Raw genomic sequence first — 15,827 nt, forward strand, 5'->3', positions numbered from 1 at the left:
AGTCATCCCGGCTCGGGCGCCAAAAAGCCTCTGGAGGAGTCTAGCCCTCAGCTGCTGAGTCACGGCCAGCTGTCGACATCCTCCCACCTGCGGCCCCAGACATCATGGACCAGAGATAACACCAACCATGCCAGCTAGGTCCTGTCCAAGTTCCTGACCCGCAGAAGCCATGAGCAAAATAGGATGTCTTTTGTCTTATGCCATGATTTCAAGTGGGTTTCTTATGCAACAAGAGATAAGTAGAAGAGCTGGGAAACAGAAACGAGAAAAGCAAGGCAGTGGGGTAGAACTGCTCATTGCTAGACTGGAAGGTCGGTCCAAGAAAAAAATTAGCCTCTAGTGCACAGTAAGAGCTGACATCTAAATATTAGCCTGTGATAAGTGTCTCTGACATGTATTCATTAATTTAGCCTCACAACTGTCTGAGGTAAGAAATATTATTTATGGACATTTAGAGTCAAAGAAAGACAGGTAGAGACATGTTAGATTTCTAGTCCAAGGTTATATGATTGTAAGTGGAGGGCTCTGAAATCAAATCCACTGGTGTGACTTGTGTGGAACTTGTGTGGTCATGCAGAAAACTGCAAACCTATTTGAGAAGATTATGTTAGCCTTTTTAACAAAAGAAAAAGAACAACTGGTCTTTTCCCTCAAGGAATTCTACTTGAAAGATAACAAGAGAAATGAAGTTAGATGTTTTTATACTATTTCAGCTCCAATACTTTGGCCACTTAACGCGAAGGGATAACCCATTGGAAAAGGCCCTGATGCTGGGAAAGACTGAAGGCAAAAAGAGGAGACGGTAGCAGAGAATGAGATGGTGAGATAGTATCACCAACTCAATAGACATGAATCCGAGCAAACTCCAGGAGATAGTGAGGAACAGGGAAGCTCGGTGTGCTGCCAGCCCATGGGGTCGCCAAGAGTCAGACACAATTTAGTGACTGAACAACAACAACCATTTCAAACGCTATTTATGGCTAAATGCAGTTTGGGCTTTATAGATACTAAGATATATTGGCTAATAATAAAATTATTTTATATGGAGAAAAGACAACTATTGTTTAAAAGAAAACACTAGTATAGACACAACTGGAGAGAAAATAACAATAACCATCAAGTGTTGTTAAATGTGGGAATAACTGTTTTATTTATATTTTCTCTTATTAATCTTCACTCCAGCCCTCTGAGATGGTCTAAAATTATTTGCCTGAGAAGCTATTACATATCCCATATCCTTAAAAAATGATGAGGAAGATGGCATTTTAGGCTTCTTTCCCCACAGTGCATAGCATTTATAGTTTCACTGTATAATTTTCGATTTTTGGCAATGTGTATATAGATAAGATGTTCGCTTTTCAGGGATTCTTCATCTCAAACTAGATATAATTAAATAAAAAGTTCAGGGATAACAGAAGAAATAAATATCCAAGGCTGTTATCGAGTCTTGTATAATAATCCCGATGAAGAGATTAAATCTGCCACTAGTTTTCACTAACCAAAGTAAGATACGCCTCCCATGTTTTGGTTTACTTTTCTTTTTTCTTCCTAGTGTTACAAAAGAATAACTAAATCTCATAAGCCTTGTTTAGGAAACACACAAAAATCCTTAGATGGCTTTTAAATTCTAATTCAACTATCCTCATCCAAGCTACAAAGAGAAATTTAAATCTGTTTTTGCTGAGGTAGAAAAAAAAAATGCACTGATTTACAATATTTGAGTAGTAGGCCAGTAAACCATAGTGAAAATCCTCAAGTAATGTCGTTAAAGAAAAGGATGAAGAGGAAGAGCAGGGGAAAAAAGGAGAAGGAAGAGGAGAAAACATTGCTTCCTTTCAATAAGCATATAGTATGTTTTCGAGCACAGCCAAGTAATAACACAAGATTTCAGACTACAGACTTTAGAGGAGTCCCTTTCTTTTTCACATACAGTCTGGATATGAGAGGTGCAGGGCTGGAGGACAGTTTTGCTACAGTCAAAGTCGGGCAGCTGTCTCCCGGTTCCAAGCAGCTGTTTCAGCTCTCCCTCTTTCCAGCCCATAGGAAGTAACACATAGAGGGCTGCCCACATCCTATTATCCAGAATTTAAGGACATGGTCTCACCTAGTTGCAAGGGAGGCTGGAAAAAAAGGAAGTGAGCGACGTGGCTATGTGCTGAGCTAAAATTCAGAGCGTTCTATCATTAAAAGGAAGAAAAGAAAATAGGGACAATTATCCGTCTAAGTCAGAGACCAGAGACTGGAAATTCTGGCCCGAATCTGACTTACCACCTGCTTCTGAACAGCCTGTGAGGTGACTGGCCTTTACAAATGAACATTTACAATCAATTTAGTCAGTGTTAGGAAACAATAACTTCAAACTCCAACTAAGCCAAAGTTGTTCCCCTCAAAAGAGAACTCCTTTCTTTTCATGAGTAGATCTGAGCTACAAACACAATACTCAATTGTTACTATTATACCTTGAGGCTCACCAATGAAACATTTGTGGTAATTCATTTTTTCTCTTTTTATACAAGTCGTGACATACTTTCCTTGATTTTGCCTCTTGACTTGCAAAGTCCACAGTATTAAATATCAAACCCTTAAGAAAAAAAACTTTGTTGACCCCGGTCACCGTCTGAGCTGGACTAAATTTGTGGAATTCCTGCAAAGCACAGGAAGAATGGCTTACCAGCGGCAGAGCAAAACAGAACCCCATGACCCCAAGGAGTCTGGCCTGTGTTTCTAATCATAGTAAAACCTCTTTAACCAGGTCACCAATCCAGGAACTTTTCTATAAGCCAAAGTCCAATGGTGGGGGGGAGGAAACTAGGGGAGGAAAAAAGTTTCTGTAGAGCCCAAATGAAAGCAATGAAGTTCATGCACTGCACACGCAGAGAACACCCAGATCTTCGTATTTCATGTGTGTCTTCCTCATGCAAGACACACATCTGCAAACTGATAATGACTCAAGTGGATTAGCAGCTCACCTGAACCCACTGCAGAGTTTTAGCAGTAAATTTGAAGGGTTGGGGAAGAAAGAAGACAGGTAAGAACGCTGCTCTCTCAAGGCTTTTCATTTAAAGCCCGCAAGCTCCATTCCATCTCTGAAGCCCCAAAGGACACCAGTGTATCCCAGCTCAAGGAAGTAATGACCTTAAAGATGGCCTGTGCCATCAAGCACAGGTTAACATAACATTCCTTATATTCTGTTTCAAGAGATAGAGAATAATACACTAGAGAAAGTCTGCCATCAAAAATGATGAAGATGAACTTTCCTAGTGGTCCAGTAGTTAAGAATCTGTCTGCCAATGCAGGAGACAGGGGTTCTATCCCTGGTCCGGGAAGATCCTATGAGATGAAGAGCAACTAAAGCCTGGTGTGCCACAACTACTGAGCCTGCACCCCAGGGATGGAATGAAGCTGTGGAGTCCTCGAGCCGCAGCAACAAAAAGCATGCACGCTGAAAGGCAGAGAAGCCCCAGCCTTGCCAGGACTAGACAAAGCCCGCATAGCCACCAAGACCTAACGCAACAAAATAAAAATAAATAAAACACTGGAGAGAAATGTTGGCCAATTAGAGAGATTGGTTATCTAGAATCAATTCATAGGGGGCTTTTCTTCTTCCAAGAACTCATATAAATAAAACATGGTAATGAACTTGTAAGGGCTTCCCAGGTAGCTCAGTCGATAAGGAATCCACCTGCAATGTGGGTGACCTGGGTTCGATCCCTGGATTGGGAGGACCCCCCTGGAGATGGGAATGACAACCCACTCCAGGATTCTTGCCTGGAGAATTCCATGAACAGAGGAGCCTGGCAGGCTACAGTCCACCGGGTCACAAAGAGTTGGACACGACGAAGCGACTTAGCACAGCACAGTACCATGTGCTTATGAACAGGTATTTCCACAATCCTAGCTAGCAGTTGATTTTAACCTATAACTTTTTCCCAATGTTACATTTCTTGTTTTAAATAAGCCTGTATTTTTACTGACAGTATTAAGTATTATGGCAAGATTTGCCAGTCCTGGCCTACTAGTCACAAATATGATTATTTTATACACAAATGACAGGAAACAAGTCAAATTGATTTAAGGAAGGAAAGGGGAAGGTGACGAGAGGGAGCAGAGAGGAAGGGGGCGAAGGGGAAGAAGGAGAAGAAGAGGAAGAAAAAAATGGAAGGAAATGGGGTGTTAAGAAAACACAATAGGAGCTTGCTTTATGTCAAGTGTTCAATACTCTCTACTCTGAGGAGGTAAATTTTAATCTGAAATGTAAATGATAAGGAGCCAATTGTCGGAAAAGCAAACATCAGATGGTCACAGGCAGAAAGGACATCTGAACAAGGGCCACAGGAGGACCACCTTTCAGCTTGCAGGGCTGCCCGTTTCCACTCGAGAGGGGCCGCCTGGCTCAAGGCGGGAAGTACGTGGCCGGCCCATGCCCCACTCCTGCCAACAGTCACTGGTCCAGGAAGATGCCTACTGGCCAAATCAGGCCAAGGAGACTCTGGAAGGACGGAAATGCCTTTTCTAGGCTGGGTGATAAACAAGCAAGGGTGGTTTGGGGCCACTGGTCATTTGTCAATCTGACAGGGAAAGTCTAGTTAAGAATGAAGGCCAGAGAAAAGAGCAGAAACAAGAAAGACAGAGAGCCGCTGACTTGAGGTTTCATTTGAGCATCTGAAGTCACTACTGCAAGTTTCACTCCTGGAGTTTTTCTGTATGAATCAGTAAAACCTCCCTTTCAGTTTAACCCAGTGGAGTTTGGCTTCTGTCGCTTTATGTCAAATTGTTACGACAATGCAGTGGGCTTTGGAAATGACAGAAGTAAGAGTCCCTGTGTATTTAGAGGACTGTATACTTCATGAGTCCCCTGGACATTTTATTGAAAAGCTTGAGTCTTAGGATATCCATCTGGCAGAGGATTATGTGGTGGTGGTTGTTGGGGGTGGGGGCTGGAAAATAATTTATGAAAACCTAGCCATGAATGATGAAGAGGAGGGAGATACAGATATAGGAATTCAATACCTTCCTTCCCTCCCTTCCCCTCATACTGTGGTTAAGGTAGAAGGAAGAAAAATCCTAAACTGGTACATCTGGGAGTAGCAAGAGTTTAGAAAAGGGAGAGCTTGCCCAATCCCCTCCAAAGGTACAGCAATGAGTATCTGCTGTTCTGCCTGCCTAAAGTCCTCTCTGCCGTATTTTTAGAGCAGCATCAGCATCTGGAATCTGGGTGAATCTCACCTCCCTTTCTCTTGGTTCACATAGTTTAGGTGCTGACCACTGAATCTACTGGAGTGGACCCACATGACCCAGAGCTAGCCATCTGGCATGTTCCATCCTTGAGCTATGGTAGTCACGCTCAAGTAGGCCTCTTCAGACCTAAGACGGGGACTTGGCCTTAGCAACAGGGAAGAGGTGCTGGCTTTCAACTGGACCTTGGAACTCCCAGAGGAGTGCTCATGGAGAAGATTCACCTGCAGAGAGGAGGGCAGAGTCAAGAAAACTATAGAGGGCCTTCTCTAGTGGTTAAGACACTGGGCTTTCACTGCAGAGGCGTGAGTTCGATACCTGGTCAGGGCACGAAGATCCTTCATGCCATACTGCACAGCCAAAAAATAGAGAACAAAACCAACAAGCACAAAAAACTACAGAGAGGCAGAGAGAATGCCTTGTTTAAGCCCTTGAACTCTGGCACACAGGAAATTACAATCACCATTTAGACATTTTGGTGATGTGAGCCAATAAATTCCTTTCTCATTGGACAGGAATTCCTCTGTTCATCATTTATCATCAGGCAAAGAATGGAAACTGAACAATATGAGTGAAATAAATTTCCAATCTCATTTGTAAGGAGTGGAAAAGATGTGTTAATGTGTTTTCCCTTAGGCTTTGTAATACTGGGTATTTACATTCTAGAACAGTCTTAGTAAGTTAACATAATATACTTCAGGTACCTGATGATTAGCGTAGATTTTCTGGGTTAGCCTACAAGCAATTAGTGACTGACATTTTGAGATTTAACCTACAAGATTTGGGGCTTCCCAGGTGGCCCCAGTGGTAAAGAACCTGCCTGCCAATGCAGGAGATGAGATGCAGGTTTGATCCCTGGTTCAGGAAGATCCCCTGGTGGAGGGCATGGCAACCCACTCCAGTATTCTTGTCTGTAGAATCCGTATACGGAGGAGCCTGGTGGGCTATGGTCCACTGCGTCTCAAAGGTCAAACACGACTGAAGTGACTTAGCACACACACACAGGATCTGCCTACATTAAAAAAAGAAATCATTGACAAGACTGTAAATTCTGAATTCTTCCTAACTTCCTTCCACCAAAAAACCAATGAGCAGGACCTAAAGTTATAAACCAATTGCACTGTGACCAAGACCTCCACCTTCCTTCCCAAATTATCAGGTGTCTCTGTTTAAAGGAGTGAGAAACATGCATTATAAAGGCCTTTAAAAAAAAAAACACACACTTATAGAAAGGGTAAACTGAATATGAGCATAACCAGAATTTATATATTCACTAAAAATCAAAACACAAATTACTTTTTGAATCCAGGAATAATGATATCTGAATGGCAATAGATTCCTCAACCAGAATTTTATATTTTCACTGGAAATGAAAACCTAAGATAAAAAGCTTACTCATGAATAACAATGTTTTAATGACAGCATTTTCATCCTACAGAACAATAAACAAATGTAAACACATTTACCTTAGGAAAACAGAAGAAATTTACCTTATCAACTCCATATAATTCCTGCAAAATCTCCAGAATTTTCCAAATGACATTCTTTGGAACTATTAACAAGCATTTTATACACATACACATACACACACACACACAGTCAAAAAGATTAGGAGATGTTACATACTATTTCCAGTCCTGAAAACCCTCATGCACATTTTCATATTTCAGAATGTGAAAAGTCTTGCAGTAGATAACTATTATAATTGGATTAACACGGTATTGCCCAAAGTGAACTTTCAGAAAATTAACTATAGCATTTTGCTTCCTACCCCCACCTCCAAACCCCTATTCCCCAAAGCAACTTTTGGAACAGCTTGTGGAATGAGTTCCATAAAGCAAAGTTTGGGAAACACTAGTTTACTGGCTTCTATCTACACAGATTTTGCTGTCTGAATAATATGTAAGGAACTTTGAGTGACAATTGCACCCATTTGGTTATAACTTTAGCTGACTCCATAATTAGAAATTTAAAATGCAAATTTTTCAAAAGCAAACTGCCTTTACCATTTAGACATGTTGCTGAGATTTATTTGGATTTGGGTACAGTCATATTACTTTCCAGTGTATCTGGTAGAGGTAATAGGCTCCAAAGATCTATAAATATTGAACACAAATAAGATTAGCCATGTCTAAATTTCATATATAAACAAGTCTGACAATTTTAATATGGTAAATGTACTCTGTATTTGGTGGGAAGGGGGAGGTACGTGGCTCTTGGGAAAACTGGGAATGGAATGGAAGCTTTTTCATTTATATTCTGCACAAGCTGTATATGACAGAGATTCATGTTAGCATGGGTGAGGACATGAAACCATGGCTATTGGGCTTCAGAGGTGGCAGCAGAGAATTAAGACATCATTGCCATCTCTCTCTAAATATAATGAAAATCTAACTTTACAACACTCCTCTTAAATGAGCTTTCCTCATGCTACTTGGCTATGCATTAAATCTTGGCATACACAAAAAAATAAAAACACGGTGGTTCTAAAGGTTCATTTATGTTGGCTGGATTAGGAAGATTAACTCCTCAGATGGTGTTCTAAAGGAGTCATCAAATGTAAGTATAATTGAAAATAAAAACCTGAAAAACATTTACATACTGATAGACAAGTGAACAGATAGGATATAGACAAGATACCTCTCCTTAGATACATGACACCTGTGTGTATCATAAAGGATTAAAAAAATAATTCTCTAAGGAATACAATAGAGATTCCAGTTTCAGCAATGTAGAGTTTCTGGAAACAGCATTTCTCACAGCAGAGGCACATTTGCAGAGCAGAAAGGTTTAAGACAAGTTACATTTTAGGTCATTTGTGCTGAAGATGTTGTTACAATGTAGTAAATTGGATTTATTGCTAGTGCTCTAAAATATTTTAATCCTGGATCCTAGAGACAATAATGTCCTCTTCTCTAAAGTAGCCTGTGGGTTCCATCACCTTGCCAATTCACACAAACATCAGCCATATACTAAAATACAGCATTTCTCAAAATGTGCATGCTTCTGTTGACACATATGATGATTTTAGGTGACCCGGGAGTATTCTTCTATTTTAATAATGAAAGTGGTTATGATGATAAAATACAAATAGCTATACATATTGAATATTTACCATGTGCTGCCAAGCAAAAAGTCTAGCTCAATGATTTAATACTCTTCACAAGACCACTTTGTGGTAGCTGCTTTTATTATTTCCAATGAACAGAAAGAAAATGGAGGCACAGAGAAGCTAAGTAAATTGCTCAAAATCACACAGCTGGAAATAGGCAAAGATTCAAAATGAGTAAATTTAGCTGGAGTCTATGCTTTGCCATTTCATGGATCAATCTGTTTGCTTTTTAAGTGGGTTTGCTTAATAAAGGTTTAAGAAAGATAAGTCTTTGGGTATGAAGTACAATCATACAAGCTGTAGACAAATGTCTGATGTTAAGATAACAATTTGGGATGGGGAGGGGCGCGCAGAGCTAGAGACTGAGGATCCTTATAGATTGTGAACTGAGTGTGTACGAACAGGTCAGAAATTTGGGTTAAAGTCTGGGTACAGACTCTCTGAGGTGAAAAGCCCCAACTTTCAACTTACCTGCTTTCATTGTGGTCCAGGAAATTCTCTTGTTCAGATAGGAAATCTTCCTACTTTACGCATTTTTAAAGACATCACACAATCACATGTCTATGGAAAATATAAATGATTCAACTAACTCTGAAAAAGAAAAGGCTCGATTATTGTATATTACAATTTAAGGGGGAAAAAAATCAAGCTTAAGAAAAAGCTGACAATCAAATTAGAAACATTATGTGAAGTTTCTTGCTCATTTTCTCCAGAGGTTAAACCAGATGATTTTTTTAAAAGGGCAGAAGTTTAAGGTCTAGCTAGGGAATAGAGACATGTTTTGTCTGACACTTTCCAATTCAAATTCAACATTTATCAAGTGATTATTAAGTACTTAAAAAAAAAAAAAAGCCAGCCAGGAGCTGACAACCTGGGTGTACTAAGCTTTCATTATCACAAATTTGTATTTTAAAAACCCAATACCTTTTTTGTAAATATGCAAGAGTTTCTCTGACAATTTATCTCTTTGTAAAGCCACCTTTCACTGAAACATTTAAAATAAGCTCCTATATCTAAATGAATTCATGGCATTTGGAACTTTAAAAACTCCCCAAATTCAGAGTGGGGAAAAAACTGGATAATTACAGTTCATCTGAGTGCAAGTCATAAAGTAATCAAAAAGTAGTATCTTAGAGAGTGGTATTTAAAATTAAAAAAAAAAAAGTACTTACCGGCATTTTAAAATTTTTCATGCAATTTGTTATTCATTAAGTAAGAAGAAATTGTGCACTATTTTTTTGATAAGGCAAGCAATATTCAAAATTGGCATTAACCAAACACAACTGGCCACCACTATGTGAAAAACCAAATGCTTTAATGAGGCTATCAAGAACAACAGTTCAATTATTTCACTGGATACATTAATATTGATCCATAATATACAGTGCTACGGACCATACAGAAATTATTGCTGCATCCAACAGCAGGTGACTAGTATTAACATTACAGTACCAAGCGTCCGCAAGAGACAGTCATTTGTCATTTATTTTTTCAAGAAATAGGGTTTTTTTTTTAATATACTGTTATCAACATCAACTTTCCCCAGTGCATTTTTAAAAAATATTAATAAGTGCATTCCTTTGTGCTTTATTTTATATCTTTTAACTTCCTATGTATTTTATTTGTTCTTATTGCTTTAATATTTTAAAACAACCAGAAAGAACTCTGTCATCCTACGTATGACCAGGTTGGTTGTATGGTTTTTTGGCAAAGTCAGAAGGTTTGGTATTTCCATTGCCATACTCAGAGGCAGGTGTACAAGTTTGGCATTTTGGTTACTCCATACGGAGGCCCAACCCCGAGTCACAATTGTGCACTCAGGGATGGGGGGAGTGGTGTGGACCGTTCTCCTTGTCACAAACAGTGAGCCCAAACCACCACCTCTTGGCTTAGCTAGTCCCTAAAACATATGCGCACTCTATTTGGCAAAAAAGAAATAAATAAAACCACCCCCGAGGTTGCAGCATTCCCCTGAGCTTGCTCACCTGTTCCCTCCCAGAAACTGTCTGTTAAGAAGGGGATGGAGAAGCAGGCGATGATGAACTCGGGAGCTGCGAGTGTCAGGGCAGTGGTGCAACATGCCATGCTTTCTTTCAACAAAGCTTTCTATAAGTTGGTTTACCCCTGGCCAAATTCCCTGGGCCATGGGTGAGTCAACCTTGTTCTATTTTTAAGAACTCTCACAATCAGCTAAGGAAAACTAGCATCATACCATTGCAATCTTTGACTTTTGCACCCAGCTCCCCTCCCCCCATATAAATATGAAGAGAAAAAACAGACAATGCTATGATTGTATCAATGAACACTATGGTACAATTAGCTGTTCATGCAGATTTGCATCACTATTCTAGGAAAAGAGCTATACAATTAAGAGGGGTTGAAAGAATGGGAACTAATTTTCCCTACCCCCTTAAGTCATAAAGCTATAAAACTGATAGCATCATCAATGTTTCCAAGGATTCTCATTGCCCAACGTGCATGGGAACTATGAAGTTGATTATTTTCATGTAAGCCATCCATTCACATATCTGACAATCACTCCTTCCCCCTGAACCCTCCAAAACCCATCACCAATTCACATTTGACATTTAAGCTGTTTTTCTTAAAACAAAAACAGAAACAAAAAAACCCTCCTGAAAAAGGTTTCCTGATGAAAGAAGTTGGCACTCTGTCACTAAAATATATTTCATATTAAAAATATCTGAAGGAAAACTGGAAGCTCTTCTATTGTCTACATAGGCACCATGCTATACGTCCCTCTTGATTATAGATACCATCTTGAAACTTTCTCCTACATTACAGTTCAGTCAGTGCTAGAGACTACTGCTATATTTAAGGCACTTCATTCTGAATGGATATGCTTTATGCCACTTGCTATTCAATTGTAGGCTGCTACTGAGAAATTCCATTCAACAGCCTGCCTCTTAACACCATATGTCATCTGTATAAAACATCTAGGCCTGATAGAATATATGTGACACTACTGTTATTGCATAGGACTATACAAGTAGATAATGCACTGAAACTAACTTTACAACATTGCTGTTTGTTAAAACATTGTTATCAAGTAACAGTAATTGGCCAATACAGTATTTCTCTCTTTAAAAAACATTCAGGTTTGCTGAAATAAACCCCAATTTAAATGACCATAACAGGCATATTAACGCTATGGTTATCATTCTCCAAGAATATTGCTAGTTTTATATCACTAAAAATAAATATGTAAGTTGTTTCTCTTTTGAAAGCCTGTTTTAGCCTATTTATACTACACCTTAAATGTGTGGAAAAACAGTTCTGAGTGAGACTGTAATATACAAAATATTCACAAAGCTCTCTTTAAATGCAAGACCTTGCATAAAAGTTTTCTTTCGTGTGTGTACAAAGAATGCGGAAAACCACTAGTGAGTTGTAAAAATATTGAAAACTTGCCATTTTAAGATGCATTTTCTTACAAATTAATACAAACATAATGAAAATAACAATGATAATAAAGAATCTGTACAAATCAAATGAACAGTAAAACATAATTTAAAAATAAAAAGAGTAAAGCCAATTAGAAATGTGCCCAGTTTGGTTTTCTTATCAAAAGTGAAATTGAGAAAACAAAACAACTTTCAGTGCTCCTCAATATTTTGCTTTGGGAGGACATTAATGTCCATTTCAAAATAAAATCTATCTCACGAAAAACTGAATCACATTCACTGATGAGGAAAACTGTAACAGAGCACAGAGTGAAGAGGAAGATGAGACTCCACATTTCAGAGCCTTGGTCTATATCTCTTTTCAATTCAGTTGCACCTAAGGTATTGGTTGTTTTCTAACCAGACAATCCACATGAAAATGGCTGCATTTTTTTTTTTTTCTTTTACAGAATACAGTATTTCTTTAAAGAATTTGCAGTATAAAGACTAAATGATGCTAAAAGGGTACTGTATCTTTAAGGCAGTACCAATGAATCAATACATTTACAAAATGGAAAAAGGTTAGTACCGATTCCTTTTTTATTCTTTTTTTCCCCACCCCTCTCCTCTCTGTCTCTCTCTCTCTCTCTGCCTTTCTCTCTCTCTCTTTTTTGGTTGCTTTACATTCTTTCAATCAAACTTTACATTTTATTTCCAAGGAAGTTGCAGGCATACAGATAGCAAACCAAGTTTCCCCTGAATAAAAACGGACAGAAATTTTTCTGACGCAAAAATCCTCTTGCTCTGAAAGCTAAAGTCTGGGTGTAGTCAGTTCACAGATACTGTACACTACCGTACAATACTTTGGAGGCATTTGTAGTTGTAAAATAGAATATACAAGTCTGTTTCACAAAATTCTAAAAATAAAATATATCCTGGGCTATTGATAAAGCATGAAAAAAAATTTTTTTTCATATTAAAAGAAAATGATCAAGAAAAACCCCTTTCAGGTAAATTATTAAATCTGCTGATCAAGGAAGGAAGCAGTCTGTGAGAAAGCAGAGCGGGGAGAATTTGCTAGCAAGCGTGCTCGGTTTCCTCCATGCTCATGCTGCTCCTTCGGCTGCTGGCTTTGGATGCTCCGGGGGACACCGAGGAAAGAAGTGGATCAGTTATGCCAACAGGAGAAAGGGTATCGTCCATGAGGATGTCTTCCAGTTTGGACCCCATTTTCGTGGGGACGCTGTAGGCTTGGCTGCTCTCGGTCCCAGCCCCGAGGCTGTTGTTGAAGCTGATGGTGCCATCCGTGAGATCCAGGGTGGTTGTGCACGTGAGGTCTGCATGATGCTGGAGGAGGTCTTGGTTGCAGTTCTCAAGAGCGGGTTCCTGCTTGATGATCCGACTCACCAGATCTGGAGAGCAGAGACCCGTGGATGGGATAAGGGAAAGTCCGTGAGCTCGAGCCTGCATTTCAAGTTCCTAAAAGGAAAACAGAAATCAGACATTTAACAAGGTGAGCACGGGGGATTTTAGGACAGTGACTACTGAACATGATATTGCAATGATGGTTAGCTGTCACTATGCATTTGTCCAAACTCAAAGGATGTGCATTGCTAACAGTCAACCCTTAGGTCAAGTAGTGATAACACTGTGTCAGTGTAGATTCATCCATTGTTAGAATGTCTCACTCTGGTGGGGGGTATTAATATCAGGGGAAGCTATATACATGCAGGAGTAGGAGGTATACAGGAACTCTCTACAACTTCAGGTCCATTTTGCTCTGAACCTAAAATTGCCTTAAAAAGCAAAGTATTTTTTTAAAAAATCATATACTTGGAAGACAATAAATTGTTAAACATTTTGTTGCTATTTCAAATTAATAAGTGTCATATTCTTTTCAAGTACAGAGTATCACTGGTAACATAGGAAATTATTTTTAAGGTGGTATGTGGATTTTATTATATATTAGGAAGAGACAGTCTCTCATATACGTTAACGGTCACAATGAAGATAAGTCAAAAAATATAAAAACAAAATGTGAGCTGATTAAAGGAAAACATTCAGTAAATAATATAGTTCCATGGTCCCTAAGCCGTACAGAGATATCTGTGGGTACTATAATAAACTATCAGGATGTTGGGACTATTTTAAAGTTTCAAGGGAAATGCACCTTACGGTGAGAAAGATCAAACTCAATATAGTTTTATAGGCCCAGTATCAGATTGTGCTACATTATTTCCCTCATATCCTATCAACACAGAGCCAGGTCTCAGATGGTTACTATGACTAAAAAGGAAAACAAGCAAACAGAAAAACCAAGTCCTGCATGAAAAGTAATGTGGAATAGGAAAGGGGGTGACAGTGTCCAAAATGACTCCAAGGCCGGAGAAGCCATGACCCAACAGGCACGCACATCTCACTGGTAGTAACATGGTTATTTAAAAATAAACTGAAAATATGACTTTTCTTTCAATTTATACATTTTATCTTCTCAGATGGTTACTAAATTGTTAAGACCTAACAATGGTAGGTCTTTCTTTGGCTTAAGGTGCAATGAAAAGTTTACTATGATATTAAGGGCACTGGGAACAAATAAAGATTGGATAATAATAGCAAAAATAATGACAGTTCCACATGAGTAACTAAAGTCACATCATTTAACCCATCTCATCAAGGCAAAGGGAGTTATTTTGTTTTAATTCCACAAGAAAGCTCTTATGTGTAAGAGGAACAATCTCTTCCTACAACTTTTTCACATCCTTCCTATTATAGACTGAATTGTGTCCCCTCCCCAAAATGACTGGAGAAGAAAATGGCAACCCACTGCAGTATTCCTGCCTGGAAAATTCAATGGACAGAGGAGTCTGGTGAGCTCAGGGGGTCATAGTCCATGAAGTCGAAAAAGAGTCGGACATGACTCAGTGACTAAAAATCAACAACCCTCAAGTCATACGCTGAAATCCAAACCTCCACTAACTCAGATGTGACAGTATGTGGAAATATTGTCTTTAAAGAGGTGATTAAGTTAAAATGAGATCTTTAGGGTGGGTTCTCATCTAATATGCATGAGGGGCTGCAAGGACACAGAGACACAAATAGGAAAAGCCTTTCAAACAAGCTCCTTCCTGTCTCCCTTTCTGAGTATCCTTAAGTGAAAGTTGCTCAGTCTGACTCTTGGCGACCAGAATGCTGGAGTGAGGAGCCTTTCCCTTCTCCAGGGGATCTTCCCAACCCAGGAACTGAATCCAGGTCTCCCACATGGCAGGCTGATTCTTTACCAGCTGAGCCACAAGGGAAGCCCAAGATGCAAGAGTATCCTTAGATCCCCATGAAATGAGCCATATAGACAACAATTGACCCCAAAGAGCATTTTGCTCCTATGTGCCAATGCTATCTTCCTATGTTTCATGATGCAATAAATAGAATATATATCTGAAGCAAGTCACCTTGCATCAGGAGAGAAGGCAAAGGACACAGCAAGTCAAACCTCTTAACCTTTGCCCACAAGCCTAGAAACACATGTCATGTTCAGCCTGTATGAAAGGCTGTCTGATCTGCAAGGGCATCCTCTAGATTCAGTACAAGTGAGAGACAGGAGTCTGAGATGTCACAACAGTATCTGTGTGTTCCTCCACGTGATTTCCAGACACACAAATGTCCCTGGGCATCATTCTAAAACCATGGGCTGTTTAATCATAAAATTCCAGTCCCAGTGATATTAAGGATTCATGGTCTTTCTTCTGTGAACATTTTTGCATGCATCACTTAGGGTGAAAATGAAAGGAATCCCTTAGGCTCAAGCTGAACACATGCACTACTGTAAATCTACACCCACGTGATAAAAGCAGTGCCCCCACACTTGTAGTATGTCTTAAAAAAAAAAAAAGTTGAATGAATAGAGGCACACATCTTATTCTAATCTTTTGTTATTTAATTTAAAATGTTTACCAGCCAATTAAACTTTTACTTAGATTGTTAAATAGTGTGACAAGTCTCATCTAGAAAATTCAGGTTCACTGCATGACAGAGTTTTCCTAACTAATAATGCTTTCCATGATACACAAAAGTCCTAAAGCCTG

At 39.2% G+C, this 15,827-nt stretch overlaps 1 protein-coding gene across 4 annotated transcripts in view; it reads right to left on the reverse strand.

Moving 5' to 3' along the window:
• Positions 1-9,641: 9,641 nt before the first annotated feature.
• Positions 9,642-15,827, reverse strand: part of MITF (melanocyte inducing transcription factor) — a 223,077-nt gene continuing 216,891 nt past the window's right edge. For all 4 annotated transcript variants that reach the window (XM_065933304.1, XM_065933303.1, XM_065933302.1 and 1 more), the window contains exon 10: positions 9,642-13,227. In XM_065933304.1, coding sequence (XP_065789376.1) covers positions 12,826-13,227 — 402 coding nt within the window. In that variant the 3' untranslated portion in view covers positions 9,642-12,825. The remainder of the gene's footprint in view (positions 13,228-15,827) is intronic.

This window comes from Muntiacus reevesi, chromosome 4 (genome assembly GCF_963930625.1).
Source record: "Muntiacus reevesi chromosome 4, mMunRee1.1, whole genome shotgun sequence".
Classification (NCBI taxonomy): Eukaryota; Metazoa; Chordata; class Mammalia; order Artiodactyla; family Cervidae; genus Muntiacus; species Muntiacus reevesi.